This window comes from Diadema antillarum, unplaced genomic scaffold (genome assembly GCF_040938485.1).
Source record: "Diadema antillarum isolate AM-2024a unplaced genomic scaffold, OU_Dant_1.0 scf00000001, whole genome shotgun sequence".
Taxonomy (NCBI): domain Eukaryota; kingdom Metazoa; phylum Echinodermata; class Echinoidea; order Diadematoida; family Diadematidae; genus Diadema; species Diadema antillarum.
The window spans coordinates 722,520-748,184 of NW_027270890.1; the positions used below are offsets into that span (position 1 = coordinate 722,520).

Genomic DNA, 25,665 nt, shown 5'->3' on the forward strand with positions numbered 1-25,665 from the left:
GTGATATATTCAGAGTTTTCAGCGTATTCATCCAGATCCAGATCCAGCAGGCAAGTCATGGATTACCCCCCCCCCCCCCTTTTCCGCTACTGATAATCCGGGTCTTTGAACCAAGACTAGACGGTAAGGGCATTGCGTCATTATACTACTAGTAGTAGTAGTCAGCGAAACTTACTAGTATATCACATACCCTCACATCTGCAGAGAGCACCACATGACTCGTAATCATTGATGAAACGAACGTACGTAGCATGCATGGCCAAGGTTGCGTCGATTGTACTGACTATATCGTCTGACTGACTGTGTTAAGACGTGGAAAACGCAGAAAATAACAGAGAAATTTTCAAGAATTGGTGAGTTCCAACCGATAAACTATCATTCGTTTGATCGGGTCAAGGCCCGCTGACTTGCTATCATTATCAGTCCCATACGTCCAATTCAGTGTAGTCTAACGTTACTAGTTAAGTAGCCACACATTGGCACTGCACTGACCACTGTAAATTTACTGCTGATTATCCTGGCGTGTAATGATTCATAGCACAAAATATTTCCTACATTGACGTGAATATGAACTACATGGGCTAGTCTAGTGTAAAATTACATGACACAGCTAATTGACTGTGACTGCAGACTGTGTGTCGTCGACACACTAATCTCTATCTAGAGTACCTGGTAGCCCCGGAGACCGCGCCGCCAGGCGCGGTCCTGGCGGCTTCCCCGCAGTTTCGCTTATGTTAGTTCGATAAGTACACGTGTATTCTGTGCGCTTGTGCAAGTGATTGTGAATTCTGTGAACATCGGTGAGCTGCTTATAAGACATCATTTTGTGCATCACAAGCAATGAAATGCATCAAACAGTCGCCGATGATAGTCATTTAGGTTTCATCGACCCATGTAAGTATTCCTAGTAGTTTCTGTTGAAAAATTAAGGAAATATAGCGCCGCAAAGGCACCCGTTTGTTCAACATGAAGATCTTTTATGGGAGCACGGCGCAGCCGCCACACGCAGGTGTGGCGGCTGTCGCAGTTATATCTAGAGTAACCGTAACTGCGACAGCCGCCACACGCAGTGTGGCGGCTGCGCCGTGCTCCCATAAAAGATCTTCATGTTGAACAAACGGGTGCCTTTGCGGCGCTATATTTCCTTAATTTTTCAACAGAAACTACTAGGAATACTTACATGGGTCGATGAAACCTAAATGACTATCATCGGCGACTGTTTGATGCATTTCATTGCTTGTGATGCACAAAATGATGTCTTATAAGCAGCTCACCGATGTTCACAGAATTCACAATCACTTGCACAAGCGCATAGAATACTTAGGAACTAACATAAGCGAAACTGCAGGGAAGCCGCCAGGACCTCGCCTGGCGGCGCGGTCTCCGGGGCTAGAGTAACCGCGTCAGTAAGCGGCCGTGCAGCCGTTCGCGGCAGGTACAACATACACGGTAATATACAGCTAAACACAGCATTGCACTGTTACATGCACTCTACACATATACTAACACACTAGCAATCAACAAAAACCAACCGATAAAATGGGCACGATCTCTGACGAAAGTGAAATTTTCTCACCTAAATGACAACATATCGCATCCAAAATGAAATTTTTGGTACTTCTTAACATAACAGGTAAGAAACAATGGTCCAAGAAACTGGATTTTTTGTCGTTTTCTCGATGTTCCTGGATTTTGAAAACATATCCTCACGTAAAATAGAATTTTCGCGAGCCGATGTGGGCCGCCATTTTTTTCGGAAAGTGGATGTTACCATCGAAAAAAAATGAGAAAAACACGAGAAAGACATCAACAACACCGCCAGAATTGCGATCTTGTTTGCGGCCAATGCATGTGCGCACGCTATTTTCACGTGCTTTCGCAATGGGAATTGGTGCTTACGCAATGTTCGCGAGACATGTGAAGGCGTTCAGCCAGAGATCGCGGGGCACGCGCGTATTGCATAGGGATTGTACATCGTGCCGCAAGCAGAAATACTACGTCGCATATCGCCTTTATCGGCGAAAATTGTGCCGGGTTTTGCCCTGGTAAATCATGAAAACTGCGTTGGTCAATGGTAAATTTCTTTCATGAAAACAATTGCGTTAATGAATAATCTTGTCTATGATATATGAAATGGTTGAAAATAATTTGCCTGATTTGTTTACAAGTTGGAAAAACTCTTAACAATGCTTAAACTGCCGCAAACGGGATATTTTACTCTAGACTCTATCCAGAGTTTTTCAGCGTATTCATCCAGGTCCAGATCCAGACAGTGCCGAGTGTTCTCACATCACAACGAGAGCTACAAAGGCTACAGCATGTAGATAGCAGGGCCTACTAGTAAATTTGACAGTAGTACTCAATAGTAGATTTTATTACTGACGATGCAATTATGAGGGCAAAGGCCACAGTGTGCAAGCCTCTCACAAAGATGATTGTGAGCAAGTAGTGTGGGCCTCTTCTGCACTGGGTTAGCACCCTGTTCTTTACAATGAATGAGCATGGTAGGATCTTTCATGGGTGTAAGTTGTGTCTGACTCACTCATCACTGCTCATCGAATCTCCTCCATTTATCGTCGTATTCGAGAGACTAGCGTTTTGCCTTGTATTAGAGGGGACGATGTTATTATTAAAACACAACATTGCTCCTCTGACTCCGGAATCGAAGCCAGGTCCTTTGGATTGGGAGGCTGCCTGCTCCCAACCAACTGAACCAAAAATCACCACCCTCCTTCAGAATGTCCAAAAGTTACTTTTATTTTGAGGACCCTTGTTGGCCTCATCCTCAGCTCATCAGCTTGCATCAACACAGTGATTGGGGCAGGGGGTTTGCGATGGCATACACACACACACACACACACACACACACACACAAGCACACACATTTAGCTTTTAAGAAAGTAAAAAAGTTAATACAAACTTCCCAAAAAAGAAAAAAATTTCAAGGCAAGGGGTTCTTTTGTTATGAAGCATATGTGATAAATTACACCGATATTTGTTCTAATTTTTGTCCAATGATATGACACACACAGCCCACTCTACATACAAATTGTAGATAGACACAGACCCATAACCTGTGTTTAAATAAAATGACATGCACAAAATGTTGGTGTTCACAGCATGCATACAAGGCACAAAACATGTTTATACATGTACAAGTAGGGCTACTGCTGTGGAGTTTTACTAGTGCTGTTGATCAATTTTGATAAAGGCATCAAAGGAACTCTTCTATTTTAAACTCGTGACTACTAGTAACTAAATGTTTTTGATCAATATACAATTGATTATTAAGTTGTTTGTTGTGAGATGGTAAATTCACCATGTGTGTTGCAGGTTGCTTGGAAAACTACATTGTAATGTACAACATTGCTAAGACTGCTCAAAGCTCTGGGAGTTCTTAATGAAATGCAAAGTTATAATTGGAAAAAAGACAGGGATCTCCTGACTATGTTTTCTTTTTCAGCACTCTCCCCCAAAATTCAACATATACATCAGAAGGAGCAGCATCGGACCAAAGAGGCACATACATTATGGGTAAAGGACGATTTCTGTTGCTGTATGGCTCTGAAACTGGCCAGTCACAAGCCATTGCTGAGGAAATTCATGACTTATCATCAAAGCATGACCTGAAGTGTGACATCTTTTGCCTGAGCATGACAGAGAAGAAGGTAAACAGTACAGCCTGACAAATCAAACGGTACAAGTGTAGCACCATTACTAGCACCCCCCCTTCTAGGTTCCATGCCATGCCATGCTAGTCAGTGTCAAAGGGTACGTTCGAGCGCTCTCCTAAAGCGAACTGTACTGTAACGTACCCGGGCCAGAGGAGCGCTCGAACACTCCTAAAGTGTACCGTACCGTACTGTACCAAGCCAAAAGTGGACCACTTCCCGATGTGCTCCAAAAGCGTACCAAAAGCGTACCAAAAGTTCGCTGTAAAGCATGCGTGTATCATGCGCATACGTCACAATGCAAAGACATCATTTTCTTTGTTCGGGACAGCTGTAAGTAGTTCAAGCGCCAGGTGGATGACATTCTTGCAACAAAAATGTGTGACCTTTTCTAAAAATAACTCTTGAGGTACACTTTCTCAACAGACCGCTCGAACGCTCCAAAACTGTCACAGTTTGGTACGGTACGCTTTGGTTCAGTTCGCTTTGGTTCGCTTTAGAGTGCTCAAACGCACCAAAGGTTGCATTTAGTTCCACACAATAAAAGAGTTTTAAATGATTGTGGCATAGTAGCAAGAATGTGAATGAAAAAAAGAACAGATACATTTATGGTATGCATACGGTATAACTCAAGGTGTATACAAGACAACTGTTCATTCACAAATGTGATTGGAATTTTCGTTGCCTGGTCCACAAACCCAAGTCTTGAGTTCGGTATGAAGGAAGTGCTTGAAACACACCTTCAATTTTAAGGCAGTGTGCTTTCTTGAACAGTGAAACATGTGTTTACTGTAACAATCATCACAACATTGCATGTGTATGGCTCATTTGAAATTCATATTTGAGTAATATTATAAATATTTCTAGAGTGAGTTTGACATAACCAAGGAAGGACTATGTGAACAGTAATACTTGTTTTCTGTTTCCAGGGTTTCACTTTTACTGTTAAAGAGCATGATTTCATTTGCTTGAGTTTCTTTTTGCTTTTGTTTTGTTTATTTTTTTCACTTATCTGATCCAAGTGCCTCAAGTTGGCTTTTCTGATCGTCCACAATCTGACATCTGTCATCAATGAAGGGATGGGGTTATGGTTTGTACAAATGATGGTGGTGCCCCCAGGGACCCCTAAGGTGGGATCCAAATACCTATTAAGATTATGAAGGTTTTGCTAAAGGGGCCTGCAGTAATCCCAGAATCTCAAGATTTTTTGAAAAGTTTACCTCAGATTGAGTACCATGAAGTGTAGCAGGGCAATTAACCCCTGAGGACAATTACCCCCTCCCCCTTGTAAATACTGGTTATTGAAAAGGTTAATGTAAATATTAGGGTAAGGGTTAGATTTAGGGTTAGAATTTTTGTTAGAATTAGGATTAGGGTTAGAGTCAGGGGAAGGGTCTGGGGTAATTGCCCTAGACCCACCATGAAGGGCAAGTCCATTGCTCAGGTCTCTGGTGAGTGTTAGACTGTCTGGTCTCTTGTTTGACAACAGTTTTTCATGTCATGGTTTTATCATGCAGTTCAGTCTTCCCAAAGAGAAGTGTGCCGTGATTGTCGTTTCCACGACTGGGGAAGGCGAGTGTCCTGAGACAGCCATGAAATTCTGGCGCCGTCTCCGAAAGACTACCCTACCTCCAGACCACCTGGCCCAGCTCAACTATGCCCTTCTTGGTAAATGCTATTTGCATGACATGGAACCTGTACATACAGTCAGCCCCACCTAAATTTATCTTACTCAAGTCAAAAAATTGGCAGATTCAAAGAAAAATTCTACCATGGTTGGACATAAACGTGTTGGTTACTGTATATTGTGTAAGTCAAAATTCTCAGTATTTTCTGTGGTCCCTACACTGTATGGATTTGACTTTCGCGAGGTTGACTGTATATGGATACAAGTATAATCATTTAGTGGCAAAATCAGTGTTAAATTGTTACCGTGTGAATATTGTTTACCTATGTGACATACCTGACTTTAACCGTAAGGAGTTTACAGATGTCATGGTGATGTTACCTTATTTACATATATATCAATATCTACAATCATACATACATGTACATTTTTTTTTTTTCATGTGGAAATCTTTGTTGTTGTCTTGCCCTTTGAAGAGGATGGTAAAAACCTTTTTTTTTTTCATCTGTGGTCACTGCAGTGGCTTAGAATATTTATTATCATACCTTCAATTAAATTCAGCATACAAGTGTAATTCTCAGTTGTGACTCAGGACAATGGCACGTTTCATTTCATCAATATGTCTCTTAAATGAGCAAACGAATGAAAGACAATTTTGTTTGATGCTTTCTCTTTGCTTTGCCTTAAAAACGTCACCCACTTGCAGTACATGTATGAATGTCACAGTACTAATTTCGATTGTAATTTGTATGTCTTGATATGAAGAAATTTTGTAGTCCACTTCATCATATTCATGAATTAACTCTACCTCATGTGAATCTTTTACGACCATATCTTTATTTCTTCTTGAATATCTAATTCATTGCTGTTTCAGTAGTACGATGTAAGGTGAAGTGGAATGGACATCCTCACACTGAAAGTGATGTCACATTCTACTTTTGTCTTTTCTTGTCCATTCACCCGCAGCCTTGGGAGATTCAAACTACAGCAACTTCTGCAGGAATGGAAAGAACTTTGATGAGAGGCTGCAAGAACTGGGAGCCAATAGGTTCTATCCCACGGGGCATGCTGATGATGCAGTGGGTACGTTTTTGTGATTGTTTTACCACTTTGTTTCTTTATGCAAGAGGAGTTTAATATTCACATGATATAGTGTGCCAGTCTTTCAGCAGATTCTTAAGGCTAAAAGGAACTAGAACTGATACAAGAACTGCAGCAGTTACTTTGTTGTGATTAGCCATTCTGTGAAGACACCAATGGTAAAATTGTTCACCAGTTCTTTACTACTCAAATGTCTCATTACATCACACAGCTTAATGTGCACAGTGTTGTTCTCATGAGCCATTTTTCCTAGTGTGGGACTTGTGGGCTTTGATTGCGTACTGTAGGACTTGTGGACTTTTTTTGCCTAGTATCGGACTCGTTGGCCTTGTTTGCCTACTCATGGGTCTTATTTGCCTAGTGTTGAGCTCAGAGAAATGTATTTAATTTTTCACCTCTTTGCTTCATGAAAGATAATAGGCCCGTTCACACACAACGGAAATCGAAATTACAATCGCGATCCAAATTTCGATTTTCTTTTTTTAGACCGTTCATACACAGGGAAAAATTGCACTTCGCAGTGCATGCGCGAAACTTGCATGACCGAAGATTGACCCCGCAGTCCCAATAGAGTTTTGCGCGCGCGAGATTCAAAGAGACTCGATTTTGTAAGCAAGCAAAATAATCGCGATTATTCTGAAAAATCGCACTAATAGTGCGAGTTGGATCGCGATAAGGATCGCGGTAATTAGTGGGATTTTTCTGTCCACACACGAAAAAATTTCAAAATTTTGATCGCGATAAGAAAATCAATTTTTAAATCACACTTTTTCCCTTGTGTGTGAACGGGCCTAATGACACACCTAATTAGTACATGTAATCGGTTCTAGGAACAGTACCCCCTGGAAAACCACCCTCCGGATAACTACCACCCGGATAATTACCCCCCAGGACAATTCCCCCCTAGGGCAACTACCCCCCGGACAACTACCCTCCAAGGGCAATTACCCTCCAGGGTAATTACCCCCTAGGACAACTACCCCCCGGACAACTACCCTCCAAGGGCAATCACCCCCCAGGGCAATTCCCCCTTAGGAAAACTACCCCCTGGATAACTACCCCTCGGATAACTACCCCTGGATAACTACCCCCTCGGATAACTACCCCCTGGATAACTACCACCCGGATAACTACCCCCTGGATAACTACCCCCCGGAGAACTACCCCCTGGATAACTACCCCCCGGAGAACTATCCCCTGGGTAACTACCCCCCGGAGAACTACCCCCTGGGTAACTACCCCCAGGATAACTACCCCCCCGGATAACTACCCCCCGGATAACTACCCCTCCGGATAATTACCCCTCGGATAATTACCCCCCGGATAATTACCCCCCCGGATAATCACCCCCCCCCCCCCCCCCCCCCCGGATAATTACCCCCCGGATAACTACCCCCCCCCCCCCCCCCCCCCCCCCCCGATAATTACCACCAGGATAATTATCCCCAGGTTAATTACCCCCTCCTCCGATAACTAGACCCCAGATAACTTCCACCCGATAACTACACCCTCCGATAACTTCCCGAGGATGATTACCCCGGATAAGCAAGCCTACAACTCCCCCTCCCCTATAACTATCAAGACGAAAATTACCCCAGGACAGTGCACCACGCCAATTACCCCCTGGGTAACTACCTCCCGAGTCATTGCCCCCCCCCCCCCCCCCCATCTTACCTTTAATAAAAAGAATATCATTACTACAGGAAACGAAGTTCTTTGTATTATTTGCCAGGAATCACGGAGATGCCATACTGATACATCATTTTATGGAAACAACATCTTAAAGATTTACGATTTGTATCGTTTGCACTTAGGACAATTTATGTAAAAGCTTAATTTCTCCCTCTGTATTTTGACTCTATGTTCATAAAAAACGAAGCTGTCCCTTCATATCCTACCCGGTAATCCAGTAAATGTCAATGCCTTTAACCAAACTATTTTCGCTAAATCTGTATTTTCTTTTACTGTTCCGAAATTTCGGATTTCTCTTGATAGTATAGTATAAAAGAAGTTTTAAGTTTGAATGCCTTTACCATTGAACTAAAGACATTTTGAAGAAATGTTACACTTCAGAATGAGTTAAACTTTTTGCAATATTTTTTTAACCACAATTGTCTGTCGTTTACCACAACTCCATGTAACACTTCTTTATTTTGAGGAGCTTATATCTCATGCCTCACGTGCCCTGGTTTTGACCCATCATCTTCCTCTTCCCTCTCGCTTTTCTCTGTCCACTGTGAAGGTAGTCTATTCCTGTCATTCATAGCTCACCTTTCCTCTTTCTCTCATTACAAGGGATTTATCTCGTGTGTGTTCATGTGCAGTGCACTCCCGTTAAAACGAAATGCTCAGGACCGGCAGTTTTTTTTTTTTTTTCGTTTTAACGAAATTTCGTTGTAACCGAACAAATATAATATGCAATGTATAACGAAAAGAAGGAAACCACGCATAAAAAAATTTTGTTTGTTGAATCCTCATCATACGCTGGAAAGCTATGTGAAATGGGAGAATACCTTTTTAATTTCGTTTAAATATTACATTTTAAAAAGAGCATAAAGTTGTTTGTGTTGTCACACATGTGTAGAAAATGACGGTGTAGGATTTGGTTACAGTTCGCTATTCCAAAGGTTCTTTTCTTACTAAAGTACGTTACTCCGAAGACTCCTTATTCTGAAGTTTCGCCATTCCCGGGATTCCGATGGTTTGTTTATGTGAAGGTTCGCATTTCCGCAGAATCATTATTCCGAAAGTTCATAATCTAGATCAAAATAATATATTGTTCATTTTCCGAAGGTTCGTTGATCTGAAAATGAAATGAGGTTCGTCATTCTGAAGGTAAATCAAAAAAAAAAGAGAAAAAGGTTCACTAGTCAGAAAGTCCGTTGTTCCGAAGGCTTTTTCATCCGAAAATGAAATAAGGTTCGTTATTCCGAAGAAATTTTGTTAATGAAAAAAAAATGAGAAAGGTTAGTTATTTCGAAGATTTATTTATCTTAAGACGATTATAAAGATTGCAATTCTTAAGTTTTGTTATAGTGTACTCTCCTTTTTCCACCATGGATTAACGATACTTTTTGTAATGTTCCGATTAACGAACGTTTTGAATTCCTATCATTTTCGGACTAACGAACCGTATAAGAATAAGAATAAGGACCATATTTTATTATCGAATTAACGAACCTTTGGAATAACGCCAGCTTAATAACAAACCCTCTTTCATTTCCGAACTAACGGACATTTAGTTGTATCAGAATCTGTGTGTTTTGTATTAAAGGACTTCGGAACAATGAAACAAACCTTATCTGAATTCAAATTATTTTATTACAACAACGCAAGTTCCCCTCGGAAACTGTGCGTGAAACACGGAGTGAACATTTAATGATGCGTTCGCTCATGCAGAGACGCTTTAGTAATGCTTGTTCCGCTACGCATTTTCGAATGCGATCCGCATTTCGTTATAACGGAGCGCATTTCTTTTGTTTTTCTTTGTCAGTGGCGCTCAGAAAAGACTTCGTGATAACGAAAATTTTGTTATAACCGTCTTCGTTATAAGCGAATTTTGTACCATAGACTTTAATGGCGATAATTTTGGGACCAGAAGTTTTGCTTCGTTATAACGAAATTTCGTTATAACCGTGTTCGTTGTAACGGGAGTGCACTGTATCTTTATTTGTGTACTTCGTCTCTGTCTTAATTTGCTTTCTTTGCATTGTTTCATCAATTTTGTAACTCTTTTACTGTTATACCGTTAACGCTCATTTCAGAATTGCCCTACTGCATTATTGGGCATATTAACAACTAGTATATCAAGGATGTGGGAAGAGATTGTCACATCCTTGGTATGATCACTGCAGAACATTACCTCCCTTGACAATTACTCCTTATTAAAATTAGGCTCCAAACAATCACCCCTCTTACAATAACTCTCCCCCAGAAAATTACGTCTCTCATTGTTATTTTCGAACACATTAGCTATTTGAATTGAAAAAAAAACCCAACATTTTTTCATATCGTCTGGTTTTGGTCGAGACCTAACTTCAGGTTTTAAACATCTTTTGGGTGAGATAATTAGAAACCCCTTACGAAATATTAAAGAGCATGTTATTCCAAGAAGGATTCAATTTTTTGAGAAAAAAAAATACTCTTGAAATGGCCGGGATAAAACAGAGCAGCCCTATAATGTGAAAAGGATTCTGTCAACTACAACTCTCCCTAGATCTATTCAAAAAGAGGGTGCAGGACAAAAGACTTCGTTAACAACTAGGGGTGTTTTGGTAAAAAAAAAAAAAAAATACCGTTAAACTCGTAATATTTTACTCTTTCTAATGAGACTAACTTATATTTGAACTGGATTTCCTCTTAAAGTGTCGAGAACATTTAATTTGAAAACTAGCACAATTCTACTTGTATGTAAAACAAGCTGTAATTTTACTCTCATGACAGATTAGGGCACCTTTTGATAAAAGTTGCCAGTCATGACATCTTGTTAGTATCTAATAATTTCAATAAAACCATGGGTTCTGCTTGATTGAAAAGCTCGAGTCACTGACTTGTTACCATGGACCTGCTTTGATCGACCTACAACGATTGGTAATTGTGTGGAACTGACAGCTTGTCAGGACTGATAACTTTCATAAAACCGTGCCCGGATCCTATCAGAAATTATGGCTTTATATCGAAGAGTCCCTCGCTAATGTTAAGGGAATATGAATTGCAGTGAAATCAACTCTCCTTTTCTTATGTTTATTGTCTATCATGTGTTATAACGGTAGAAAATAAATGACAAGCCAAAAGAGTGATGACAGTATAAGAGAAAGGTGCATCTTCTGATATGGTGTTATGAACTTATGGAAAATATACGACGGGTGGTAACTTTCGGGGGGCGGGGAGGGAGGGTTGTCCAGTAGGTAAGTATCAGGAGGGGGCGGGGGGGGGAGGGGGTTCGGGGTATTGTTAATGGGGGGGGGGGGTAGTAATCCGGGGGGTAGTTATCCTGGGGGTAGTTATCCGGGGAGTAATTATCCGGGTGGTAGTTATCCTGGGGGTAGTTATCCGGGGGGTAGTTATCCGGGGGGTAGTTATCCGGGGGGTAGTTCTCCGGGGGGTAGTTATCCAGGGGGTAGTTATCCGGGGGGTAGTTATCCAGGGGGTAGTTATCCGGGTGGTAGTTATCTGGGGGGTAGTTATCCGGGGGGTAGTCATCCAGGGGGTAGTTACCCAGGGAGTAGTTATCCGGGGGGTAGATGTCCTAGGGGTAATTGCCCTTGGGGGTAGTTGCCCTAGGAGGGTAGATGACCGGGTGGTAGTTTTCCTAGGGGGTAATGGCCCTGGAGGGTGATTGCCCTAGGAGGGTAGTTGTCCGGGGGGTAGTTGCCCTAAGGGGGAATAGACCTGGGGGGTAATTATCCGGGTGGTAGTTATCCGGAGGGTAGTTGCCCAGGGGGTAAGTGCCCGGATACGCATGTAATCAATATCTCAGACAATAGCCGGGTTCACACGTACACCAATTAGCGGGATACAAATCTCGAGATTTGCATCGCGATCGTCATCCCGAGTTTTTTGCACGTGTGGACAGAAAAAACCCGAAAATTAGCGGGATAAGCATCGCGATGCTAATCCCAAGAAATCTTGCGCTGGTTCGCCAATTAGCGGGATAATTGGCCCCACGCTGGTACGTGTGAACGGTCGGGATTACAATCTCGAGTTTTTACATCCCATCATGCAATGCGCACATCACAACAGCGAGGCCTCTGCAAAGAGGTCCTTCACCTCTTTGGAGAACAATAACAACAGCGCGCGAACCACACCACTGACGCGTAAAAGACAATGGACAAAGGTAAGTGCGCGCAGGCAGTGATAGAGAAGGGCGCTGTGTGACCCAGTTTGCAGGCTTTGCTGTTATCTCTATCGGCAATTAGCGGGATAATTCGGTACGTGTGGACGCTCGCCAAATTAGCGGGATACCGATCGCGATCGCTATCCCGCTAATTTGGTACGTGTGGACGCTCGCAAAAAAACTCGGGATGAGCATCGCGATCGTCATCCCGCTAATTTGTACGTGTGAACCCGGCTAGTGCTTGGGCAGGTATGATATTGATTTTTCACCATTGAGCCTGACCTGAAACAAAACATGATTGTTTACCACCTGTAAGCCAACAGGTGGTGCCAAGGAAATTTACAATGTTTTTCACATATTTTCAAATCTTAAAAGTTGATTAACCTGTTACTTTGGAAGTTGAGATAGAGTAAAGGAGGTTAGATTGTGCAGGAGAAATTTGGCACATGTTATGTTGGCACTGCACTTTTAAAGGGTGTGTACAGTTCTGGTCGGGGTGAGGATTTAGCTTTTAACATTTTGCGAGATATTCAGAAACCTCTCTATGAGATGTCAAAGAGCGTGCAATTCTAAGGGGTATCAAAAGTTTATTTGATGAGAATCGGTTTTGAAATGTCTGAGATATCCAAAAACAAGGTGAAACAAAGAGATCCTAATAAAGGTGGGGCATGTCGCCTTTTATTATTATCACTTTTGGGCCATATCTCAGCCATTGGAAAACCAATTTTCATCAAATAAACGTTGAATCTTTCTTAAAATCACATGCTCTTTCATATTTCATATGAGGTTTCTCATTATCTCACTTAGGAATGCTTAAAACATGAATCCCCACCTCAACCACTACTGTACAGTCCCTTTAACCCTGTGAAGCGTGATGGCTTTAGAAAATTACCAGTATGTGAGACAGCATCCTGAGATGACCTTTACAAGTGTATCTGTACCTTAAAATTTAACTTTGACAGGTGTTAGGGCATGTCCTTTATAGTACCCTAGACAAAGTGTAGCTTATCACAGAAAGTGCCCATAACTGAGAAATATTATATTTCAATATCCATGCATGATCATGTGTGCTGCATTAGTAGTCAGTTCGCAAAATAGTAGACGCACATAGTCCTTTAGAGTGTGCATGTTTCCTTTGCTTGCCTCTGTCTTTATCAAATACCTTCTATCGGTATCACTTCACATACTCTGTACATGTACATACACCTTGATGTACCTGCGCCATTCCGATGCCTGAATACAATATCATTCGAGTTGTGTGCTAGGTTACTATAGGCTGGTTGATAATTCTCATTTGGTTGGTACGGGTATTTCCCTGTGTAGTGTACGTTCCGGTTTATTGGTATGTGACTTACGTATGTACCCACTATAACAGACAAGTTCGTGCCCGCAGATTTGGTGGAAGTTCTGTTCTACCAGTTTGGTCTTTAACTGGGATAGGCTTGTGACCCCAACTGCAAGAGTAAGCGAGGAAAATTTTAAGCCTGCGGACTTCAAAATTTCCGTACCCCATTGAACTGACCTGCAGCGGGGAACACTAGTATTAGTAGTGGTATCACTAGAAATACAAAGCAGCAGGACAAAAGGATCAGGCCGAGGTCAAATGCAGTCCCTTCTGTGTTTACCAAGCCTGCTTGTGAGGACAGTAAGTCTCACACTGAGTCTGACACTGACATAGAAAATATGTTACATGACAGTGACAATCATGCAGTGAACTTTATGTGAGGCCTAGGCGTATGTAACAGGTCACTATTAAATTTTATATTCAAATACATGTACATTGTATTTGTATCATGACCTATGGGTGTACTAGAACAAGAAAATGCTGTAGCCCAGTCTACACAAGAATTTTATGATCTATAGACCCGACCAGTAGTAGTATTAGCTAGACCTACTTCTACTTTGACACACTAGATTTCTACTAGGTCATATGCCTAACAAGGTTCCATCATATTTCTCCAGCATTTTATGTTTGTGCGACATTCAATCTGTGTTGCAAGTCATAGTCTGTTTGTGTATTCAAATCAGTTGCAAAAATTGGGAGGGGATGGGGGAGGGAGATGAACACAAAATCACGCTCGGAGATTTCTCGCCCGGACACGCACTCCAACATTCACACAAACACATGTACCTACATGTATGCATGCCCACATACACTGCTGATATTAGACTGAACCACTATACCGCCGCAGCGGTTTGAAAGCACCCAGCTGCTGCGTAACGTACATGTACGTGTGTGCGTCTGTAAGTTTGAAAAGTGATACCAAACATGGAGATCACCTGTACTAAGGCGTTTGGGACTGACCTTTTTAATTAATATCTCTGTGTGGGAGCAACCTCACACTCAGATTTGTCAGGGACATTGCCAATTAATACAATAAACTACAATGTCAGAAATTAAAATTGTAGGGTACCGATACACTTTAAGACACCAGGGATCATCGTCTGATAGGAACATCCCACAACATTTCATCGGTGACTTTGTACAACCAAAATGTGTGCATATTTGGCTCACTACATATTTTTTGGATATTGTTAGCACAGAGAAAGTTTAGAGAAAGTGCACAATCTTTGTACTATTAAATTAATTTTAGGTGCAGATGATGATGTCAAAGTAGTGAAAAATTAGATCAGCATTCGATGTGGAAAAAAATTTACTAATTTGTGTATATACATTGTTTCTGATTGCCATACTCAGCTTGGAGGTGGTGGTGGAACCCTGGATTGAAGGCTTGTGGAAAGAATTGCACAGGATAATGGATGGGTTAGATGTGGACAGTGTTGCCCCATCTGAAAATGCCACGCAGCAAAACATGATTTGCAATGGAGTTGCCTCTGATGTAGGGGAGATCAGAAGTCCAGGTAATATGGAAAATGACAGAAGAACTAGAGTGGAGAAAGGAGAGGAAACTGGGTCAGAACAGATGCCAGGCAAGGAACAGATTTTGGGCAAAGAGCAGCAGGATGAATGTACCAATGACTCAACTGATGGCGTAACAGAACGGGGAAAGAAGCGCCCGCTGTCAACTACCTCCGTCGATGGTGTTGGGAATAGCACATTGCTATCAGCTGATGGTAATGCTCAAGAATCATCTAGTACTCCCGAACAAAACAAAGCTTTATCTCAGCAGCAGGACTCCAATGGGCATGGTTCAGTTAATGGTGGCACACCAGAATCCGGGGAGCAGCATGCATCGGCGGAGACGTTGGGGCAACCGAACCTAGCTTCCCTCACCCGCTCCATGCCTCCCCTCAGTGAGAGTGCACTCACCTTACCCCTGCTGCCACACCCCTACCTCAGAGTGGAATATGTTGCTAATGAGATGGTGGTAGGTGTACCTTGATCAATTTGATAAAGATTGTCATGCAAATTAAATACAAAACATTTGTATTTGAGCTAGACTTAAAGGAAACTAAAGCTCAAATATAGATATGGATTTAGTGAAATCAACAATATTAGTAGAACACATCTTTGAAAGTTTGAGGGAAATCGGACAGTCAGTTCAAAAATTGAGTGAAAGCAGCATTATTAGTAGAACACATCAGTGAAAGTTTGAGGAAAATTGTACAGTCCATGTAAAAGTTATGAATTTTTGAAGTTTCAATGTTGTAATACTTCTAGGAATGATGAACGGAAGTAAATCTTAATTCTAAGTTATACCATGAGTATACTATATTGACCATTTCAGGGCAGATAGTATCCTTTTTTATGCCTCCGCCACGAAGTGGTGCCGGAGGCATTATGTTTTCGGGTTGTCCGTCCGTCCGTCCGTCCGTCCGTCCGTCCGTCCGTAATGAATTTTGTGGACAGGCTAACTATCAAAACCTTTTGAGGTATCCTAATGAAACTTGGCATGTATGTGTATCAGGGGGTGAAGTTGTGCCTATCAACTTTTGGGTGCACATGCTCAAGGTCAAAGGTCAAAAGGTCAAGGTCAAATGCGTAAAATTTCACTATTTCCTCCATATCTATGCAATACCTGAAGATATTTTCTTTATACTTAGTGTATACATGTATTACCCAATTAAGATTCTCTGGTGAAAGTTTGGGGTCATGAGGTCAAAAGGTCAAAGGTCAAAAGGTCAAGTAAAATGTTAAAATTTTACTTTTTTCTCTGTATCTTGGAAATTGTTCAAGGTATCTTTATGGAACAAAGTATGTATGCATGTACTGACTGGCAGTGGTTATCTAGGGAATTTTGGGTTCATGTGGTCAAAGGTCAGGGGTCAAAGGTCAAGGGCAATACTTCAAAATTTTACTATTTTCCTTATATTTATGCAATGCCAGCAGGATTATTTTTTTTAAACTTGATGTATGCATGTATAACCCACTAGAGATTCTCTGGGATTTTTTTTTTCTTGCCAAGAAGGTCAAAGTTCAAAAGGTCAAAGATCAAGTGAAAGTGCTGAACTTCTTTCTCCATATCTCGGAAGTGGCTCAAGTTATCTTTAAACTTAGTACATATTTATGTATGTTCTGCCTGACATTGATTCTCTTATGAATCAAAGGCCAGATGAAAATGATAACAATTTACTGTTCAATGCAGAAATTGCACTTTTTCTCCATACCTTGACAATTACTCAAGTGCGTAAACTTATGAAAGGGTCAAAGTCGAAGTTAAAGTTCTTAAATCCCCAAATACATGCTCTCCTATTCATCCAATTAAACATAGGTCAAAGAAGGTGAATATTTTGATACATTTGTGACAAACATGTCATTTTAATATTTTGCCAATTTTGTGAAAATGTAATCACACATTGTCCACATGTACTATAGACCTATTAGGAGAATCATGCATTATGGCGGAGGCATACCAGTCGCCATAGCGACATTTCTAGTTTGTCACTGTGCTGTGTAATTTACAACCCTGACACAAGGCAATAACATTTTCCCTTTTGAAGGACCTTGAATCATTGCCAATCCAAGGAGGAGCTCCACTCCCATCAGCATCATCTGGAGTCACCGCAGCCTCAGTTGTCATGGCAACCAAGCTGACCACAGAAGACTCTGTCAAGACTGCCTTAGACATTGAGCTCAAAGTTCCAGTAAGTTGACATTTTAGATTCTAGGCCATTTTTTCAGAAGAAGAGTTATAACATTTGTAAATAACTGTATCCTATTGTACTTTGGATTCAGCAGTGTTACACTGCTGCCAACTGGTGTCACTTTTTGTGTAGGCAGGACTTGCCATGTTTCTTGACAGATTTCATTCAAATTCAGTATGGAGGTGTATCATTCAAAAAATTAGTGGCCTATTAATTGGTGGTTAGCACCTTAGCTGTTTCCATCTTTATACGCAAAAAGGTTCATTTTTATAAAGGCATTATTTACCATTTGCAGATGAAACAAAAACCCACTTTTGGTGCTTCAAAATAGTTCTAAAATTTGAGTTAGGTATGGAAACAACCAACAACCAACAAAAATTGTAATAATTATAATCAGTGTTAATGTGCTGTGTACTAGCCACATTTGCGATGGATTGTGTTCAAATTTTTTTGGGTCGTCACCAACAGTTGCTTTTTCAGGGTGTCATGTTGTCTTGTTTTTAAGACCCATGACATTGAGGCAAAGATGCTGGTATTGCAATAAACTGTGAATGTCCATACCTTTAGACATTTTTCTTTCTAATTGCCACATCTCCCCTTTGCTTTGCAGGAGAATTCCTTTGACTTCCAACCAGGTGACTCCTTTGGCATCATCTGCCCCAACAGCAGTGAAGAAGTCGATGACCTCTTGAAGCAGCTGGAGGTCACAGACCTGGCTGACCGTCCAGTCAGAGTGTCCGTCCTGGAGGGCACCCAGAAGAAGCGTGCTGCTGTGCCCGAGTTCATCCCTGCCTTTTCTACACTCAGACATGTCTTTACCTGGTGTCTCGACATTCGTGCCCTGCCAAAGAAGGTGAAGATATATGCATCAGTGGTAGATTTAATCTGTTCCCATTCAGGCATGGCTATTCTGCGAAGAGTCAGACCATGATACATCTTGTTCCTGGAAAGCAATGAGAAAAGCTACGTGCTGTAGACTGAGCGAAAATGAGTTAAGAATTTTAAAAAAAAATGTCATCATCTTTAGTGGTTGTCAAATCTCACAAACCATACTTTATTGGTAGGTCTTTCTTCTCCTGTTTAATACAGAGTGTGCCCAGAGAGGGCTTCACATGCTGTGAACAGTAGGTTAATGTTTCTGAAGCAATGCTGTAACAATTGTTAAGCTACCTTATATACATCTAATGTATCCCCAACAAACACCCTCCCCCCCCCCCAAAAAAAAAAAAAAAAAAAAGATTAAAAAAAATAAATAAATAAAAGGGTGGAAGATGAAACTTGCCCATGATGCAAATTACACAAATGAGTGCTGTTGGTGTATTAACAATGAGTCAGTTTCACAAGAATGATGTCATTATTTGATAGGAATTGGAATGATCTGTGGGTATGAACACCTCTGTGCTGACTGATAATAAAAGCAATAGCATGGTAGTCTATGGGCAAGGGGCCATCAGAGCACATTTCATTTCAGTTGGCACAAATATGCACTGATGTGATATGGATGAGCACACACCAGCCTTCCCGGTCTTGTTGCCAAATGGGATGCAGCAAAGCAACTTTGTGTATTTCTTGATGTTTTCTTTTCAAATTGTTACTGGTCTCCCTTACCTCCTTTTGCCATTCACTTTCCATTGAATAAGAATCTTTTCCATGCAATTTCTTCTAAAGATGTGTCCAGAAAGTCAGAGTTTTCAGATGGCTATAACTAGCTCTCATCCAATCTTCTCTAGTACTCAGTCATTTATCTTGAGTGCCTTCATTGAAGTTCTTTATAAGCATTCTGTGATAACAAGATATTCTAAATGCATCCAACTTCTTGTCATCAGCCTGTTTCATTGCCCAAGTCTCACATTCATGGGAAATGCTGTGTCCTGTAAAATTTGCACCTTTAGTTGCGTGATGAAGCCTTTGCTTCTCCAAATTGCTTACATTTTCACCACTGCACCCTTGCAATAGCTACTCTCTTGATTTCAGAGCTGCTGAAGCTCTCATTATTTATCTGTGAACCCAAGTACACTAGATAAAACTTGTACATCTTTAATTTTCTCCCCATTTAGACTGAAATCCTCTTTGTTCACTCCATGCCTGTCAATTACCATTATATTTGTTTTTCTCATGATGATGAGTAGCTTGCATTTCTTAATAGTTTCCTTGATTCTCTGCAAAAACTTAAGTTCTGCTTTATCCTTACATGTGAGGGTTATGTCATCTGCAAACGTGAAATTCGTCAACATTTTTCCATATCTATGGAAAAATTATCCAATATTTCTGTCATGATATGTTTGGAATAATTATTGTATATTCCTATGACATCACACAGGCTTATGAAATGTTTTCTCAGAGCACAGCAAAGGTTCAACAGTTGGTCAATATGTTCTCATGTTCATGATTGGCAGGCATTTCTACGAGCGCTGGTGGAGTACTCCAGCAACCCAAGGGAGAAGCGTCGTCTCCAAGAGTTGTGCAGCAAGCAGGGCCAGACAGACTATGCCACACACCTGCGGAGACCCTGTCTGTCACTTTTGGACATCCTTCGGGCCTTCCCATCATGCCATCCACCGATTGAGAGAATTCTAGAACACTGTCCTAGGCTCCAACCAAGACCATATTCCATTTCCAGGTATCAAACATGCATTGATTTGATTTTGTTTTCTGCTATGCATAAACTCTCTGTGTGACACTATCCCATCCCACTTACCCTCTGCTGCAAACACATGCCTACCTCAAGGTGTTGTTTGTTTGTTTGTTTGTTTGTTTGTATGGGGATGATGGGGGCTGGGAGATGGGGACAGCGGATTGGTATGACATTTGTTGCTTCGTTTGTGACCCTGCACCTCATAACAAACAAAAAGTCGCCAGATATGAATTTTTAGTTAAGACCATATTCTGAGAAAGCAGACTTTAAGCTTAAAAATGATGTATAACCCAAATCAAATGGACTCTCCTAACCTATCTAAATATTGGAAAGAAAGCACAAACTCAGGAAAAGTGTGAACTGAGAAAAGAGGCTCTGAAGTACAGTGTCTATTCAAGCGCTTAATCTTTACCAAACCGTGCTGGCTGTGGGATGAATGGGACAAAAAACAGGAAGTAAACCACCAGAGTAACAACAATGAAGGGATTATCAGATTAAACTGAAATTAAGCATGCTTCATTAGCACATTCTGTACATAATCAATGCCAACTTTCAAAGCAGTAGCTCTATCTTTTCAAAAGTTATTAGAGTTGAAAGTGAAGAGTGTGGACAAGGTTTTTCCAGAAATGAAAAAGGGATTCTAAAGACACACCTAATCACACTATTCAACCAAAAATGTTCGAGATAAACTGCTAAAAAAACACACTTTCCTGCCCGTTTTATGATACCAAATTTTAGCATAATGTAAGGGAACACCCTCTCTTTCAGAAAATATGAAAATGTCAAGTTCGGCTAGGTTGACCCACTTCACTTATTTTCAGTCCTCACGCAAAATCAGTGTGTGCGACTTTATGTTCGTTTTGAGGTGCACAGTCACATTTCTACAAATTGTAATTGTTCACCCTGCTAAATAATCTCATTTGCAAATTGCCCAGGAGTGTTGTGTAATTGGCTACCAATGAAGAATAGTTGGATATCTGGTATCATTCATAATTGGTCACAAATAAAATTGCATATTCTTACAATTATCCATTCATTTTTCATGCTTGCTTTCCATGTGCAGTTCACCTCTTGCCAGTCCAAGCACCTTTCACTTCGTCTTCAACATTATCAACATTCCAGCGGGAGAGGGGCGGAGCCAGTCCAGGCAAGGGGTGTGTACAGGATGGCTGAATCGCCTGGCAATGACCAGCAGGCGTGTGCAGACAACTAGTCAGCAAGTGACTGTGGACTTGAATGAGGAGGTGAACAAGCTGACCCTTGGCACTCAGCCAGAAGTGAGTACATCCAGAACATGTGATATGAATGAAAAAACACAAGACACACAAGTATAATGACTTGTGCATGATGATATTTCCTGTTTGGAACCAGAAAGGATGTATAGTAGAAAGCATGCTTTCCAGCTAAGGGTTTAATGTGTCATTACGTTTTGATCAATTCAGTGAAGTTATGGTTCTGATGAGTATGCGTAATGAGTATGCAAGTGCTGGAATACTGTGAATAAGAATAGATGATAAAATTCTCTCTGTATGTACCTCATATGACTCAAATTTTGATTCATAGATGAATGAACCTCTTTTGTGTTTTTACTTTTCTGTTGCCATTCTACATTCAGATAGGAATCTATCCTCGAATCAACCAACACTTCCATCTCCCAGAGGACCCATCCGTCCCACTCATCCTCATTGGTCCTGGCACTGGTGTAGCCCCATTTGTTGGTTTCCTGGAGCATCGCCATCACATGATGAAGGGTGTGGTTGATGAGCAGACAGGTGGCCCGTCGACCTTTGGCCCCGTTTGGCTCTTCTTTGGCTGCCGACACAAGGAAAGAGACTATCTCTACAGGTGACAACCAATGACATATCTGAGTGAAGTCTGGCTAGTCACAAGTGGTGTATTTCCTAGTCATAGCAGAAAAATGAAGCAAGAAAATAAAATGTAGATGTTGATAAAATGTTGATGATGATGAGGAAGGCTAGCAAAGGGAGCTCTCTCTCAATCACATATCACTTGTTTCTTGCAACAGAAGGTGCAACCACAGTTTTAGAAAAGAAACAAAGTATCATTCTTGTGGGAAAAATCCAGATCTGAGTATTTTTTCCAAGATGATGCATTGAAAATACTTTTTGTATCCATTTCATGATTAGTAAAAGCATTTCCTGATGCTTTTGTTTCAGGGAGAAACTTCAAATGTTTGTGGAGACAGGTGTCCTATCACAGCTGTGCGTGTCATTCTCCAGAGATGAGCCAAAAGAAGGCCATAGTGGAGAAAGTGCACCATGCTATGTCCAGGATAACATGAAGGTCCACAGCAAAGAACTAGCAGCATGGGTTCTAGAGCAGAATGCACACATTTATGTCTGTGGGTGAGTAGAAAAATTTCATAACAACTCATTTCCTTCCATTCCTGTGCAAATTTTTTTTGATCATTTTGACAATCAGCAAAGCTTCCAAAACTTAGAGGTAGAAGTACAAAGTGTACAAATTTGATCAACTCAGTGTGCTTACCATTTGAAAACCTTTTTTACTTTGGTTATTTGTGTTTTATAATTGCATTGAAAATGAAATATCCCATTATATTGATAGTTTTGAATGGAGCCTTGCAGTAGTTAAAACTATTTTTACCTTTGAGGAAGAGAGGTTTGCTTTAAGACCATGTACATGGAATCCTTGAAAGGACTATTGATCAGCAAGAGAAGAACCTAGAGAGAGGAGAGTGGAGGAGGGAAGTGACATAGGCATAGTGTAACGATGGCAAATTGTAATCATCAAAAGGCAGCGGTGAACTGGAAGTTGAGGTTTCATTAATGGAGGAGGGAATCGGAGACAGGGACAGTTGTAAAAATAGAGTGAGACTCACGTAAAGAGTCTGAAAGTTGGTGGGAGGAGAAAGATGAACCAGAAATCAGGGAGGAAAGGGGGAAGGAGAAGGTTGGAAAATCACATTTGAATCACCTGACTGAGATTTGGATTGTCCCTTTGGGTGCAAAGCTGTTTATGGTATTCTTGTCTCTAGAACTGAACCATGACTTGCATATCGTCGGGTGCCCGTGCATTGGCCGCTAACGCAATACAATTTGTATTGCGTTAGCGGCCAATGCACGGGCACCCGACGATATGTTGGTAGACAGCATTGTTACTCAATCAAATGTACTCTGTGTTTTTCTTGCATCACAGAGATGCCAAGAACATGGCCAAAAATGTGCTGGACACCTGGAAGGACATTTTGAAAGAAAAGACTGGACAGGGAGACTATGAGATCGTGCTCCTCATTGCCAAGCTACGAGAGGAAAAGCGATACTTGGAGGATGTGTGGACATGACACTCAGGATGATCACCCTCAGTTTGGGCAAGAAAGGCAGTTTTGCTGCATGCCCAAGATTTTTGTAAAGTATTGTATGAAGCTATGCACAAATGTACAATCACTGCAATTCTACAAGTGTACAACAGACCCTGGCAGGCCAACTTATTGAATTGTGTTGTGAAAGAAAGGTTCTTTCCATAAACCCTCTTTTAAGATCATTTTATCCAAACATAGGATAACTTCTATTGTTTGAAAGGACAGTTTCATTTAACATTTATTTTCAGTGTCATAGTGGTACTGTGCATAAAAATGTAGGACTACAGTAAATTTGTGAAATTCTTGGAAACTAGACCAAAAATACGACAATTTTTTTTTTTATTAAGTGCCATAAAAAACAACAATATACAACTGTGTCCAAATTATGCTGTCTGATATGGTCAGCTGTATGCCAACAGAAAGTCATGTGATGGAACTTCAGGAAAAAAAAATGTTATTAGAAGTGTAGATTCTTTTGCGTGGGCAGCATGTATCTTCAATGAACTTGTGTAATACTGATTTCTCTTTGGAATGTTCTTACAGTCCCAAGATACATGTAAGAAAGAAAAACTCCTATTATTTCCTTTGCATCTAAACTACCGAAATTTTCCCATGACTTGTAGCAGTGATTATTTGGTTTTAGTGGTTTTCTGCAAGACGATTAAGCAATATTCATGTACAGTGCTAATTACTACAATTGTGCTATCTCACACTTGGTTCATTTATAAGGGTACTTTGTTGTTGTTGTTACTTTATCAAGACATGGAAATTCATATTTATTGCACAGGAAAAATTAAAGTAAAGGAAAGGCTGATGCCCCAAAGCAAGGGTTATGAAGAGGAAAGAAAATGCCACTGAGGCATGGTGCGATGATCATTTACTGTCATACTTCATTATTATTTCTTGTTTTAGGTAAGTGTTATTACAGAGTGTAGCCCCATCCTGGAAAGGGAGTGTATCTATTAAAAGAAGAAGAAAGACTCCCTATGATGCTTGAATGGTGGTGATGAGCACAACTATTGACTTCCACCGATACCGCATCACATGGATCTACGTTGCACCCCCCACTCTGATGTTGGGTTGGAAAAGGGTGCTTCGTTGGAGGGACCACTTGTACTTCGTCGGAGGGACCACTTAAATATTTAGGGAATAATGGTATTACTGTGGGGGGGGGGGGGGAGCGGGACTGTATGCTTGGTTTGTGTTTACACTCATAATTATCAAAATGTGTTTATAATTACCTGCTGATTAAATAACTACTTCAAAAATTTATAGGGGGGTCCTATCTGTGGGGACTCCACACCTTCCTCTCCAAAAGCAAATGCCTATCAGACATTCCCCCCCCCCCCCAAAAAAAAAAAAAAAGACTAAAAAAAAAAAAAAAAAAAAAAAAAAAATCCCAACAAACAAACAGGGGATTGCTAAGAAACTATGTCTGAGATCCAAACATAGGCTGTGTTTGTAGTTGGTACAACTGTCGGCCGTGGAGGACAGATGGGGCACAATAGGTTGGCAGTGACTTTAGCAAGTGGGGTGAAGTGAGAGTAACAGGCGCAGTGGGGTTTTGTTCCGATGCAAGGTGGGGGGTAAGGATTGGCAGGCATCAGATTCCTGTCAAGATGTTGTCCAGAAGCACTAGCACTTTCCAGGGTGACATTAGTGGGGTACCTTACAGGTTCACCTGGGGCTTCATAGGTAAGATGGCTGGTGGCCGTCTCTCTCTTGTACTTCTACTTGGTGCATTTTGTACCACAGGTGGTTGGATTTGGTTGTCAGTGGTTAGGCTGAGTCTGGTGCAAGCGGGATGTTGTCACTGACATTTTCTGGTGCAGGTGGTCCTTCTGGTGGCTGATCTGGGCCTGCAGGATGTTCCCCAGTAGTTGCGTTCTTACTTTGAGAGGCTAACTCTTGCTCTTCCTCAGCCTGAGAAATGTCATCTGTTCTGGGGATTCACCTTTGTGCAGTCCAGTTATAGTGCTCCTCTCCAGAGCTGGAATCGTCACTGTCTGGGGTAGGGATTTTTATTCTTTCTTGGGACCTTTCTTTTTTAGGGTGTTCTGTGGTGGATGACTGTCTGGGGTGCTTCTCCTTGAAAGCCTTGAGGGCTTGAGTGTCCTTGGGGTCTTGGTTGTGGCCTTCCGAGGATACAATCCTGCCCAGGTACTTGGCTTTCCTCTGGAACAGGTTGCATTTGGCTGGCTTTAGTTTGATGCCATGCTGTTGTAGTCATTGAAGGACTTGTCAGATATGTCCAAGGTGTTCCTTGAATGTGAGACTATATACGAGTATATCATCAAGATATACCACGCAACATTCATGAGTGAGGCTTTCTAGACATACCTCTAAGTGCCGCTGGTTTACCGCAAGAATTCTTGAGGCCGAAGGGGATCCGTTGCCACTCATATAAAC

The 25,665-nt window shown here is 41.2% G+C and overlaps 1 protein-coding gene across 1 annotated transcript; it reads left to right on the top strand.

Annotated features, from left to right (window-relative positions):
• The first annotated feature begins 213 nt into the window (after positions 1-213).
• On the top strand, positions 214-23,296 carry LOC139720999 (methionine synthase reductase-like). The gene is made up of 12 exons (XM_071632363.1): positions 214-353; positions 3,464-3,668; positions 5,189-5,339; positions 6,265-6,385; positions 14,934-15,564; positions 17,138-17,281; positions 17,892-18,134; positions 19,678-19,901; positions 20,980-21,244; positions 21,532-21,761; positions 22,094-22,282; positions 23,094-23,296. Exons 2-12 carry the CDS (start codon positions 3,531-3,533, stop codon positions 23,236-23,238), a joined length of 2,481 nt encoding a protein of 826 aa, XP_071488464.1. The 5' UTR covers positions 214-353; positions 3,464-3,530; the 3' UTR covers positions 23,239-23,296.
• The last annotated feature ends 2,369 nt before the right edge of the window (positions 23,297-25,665 follow it).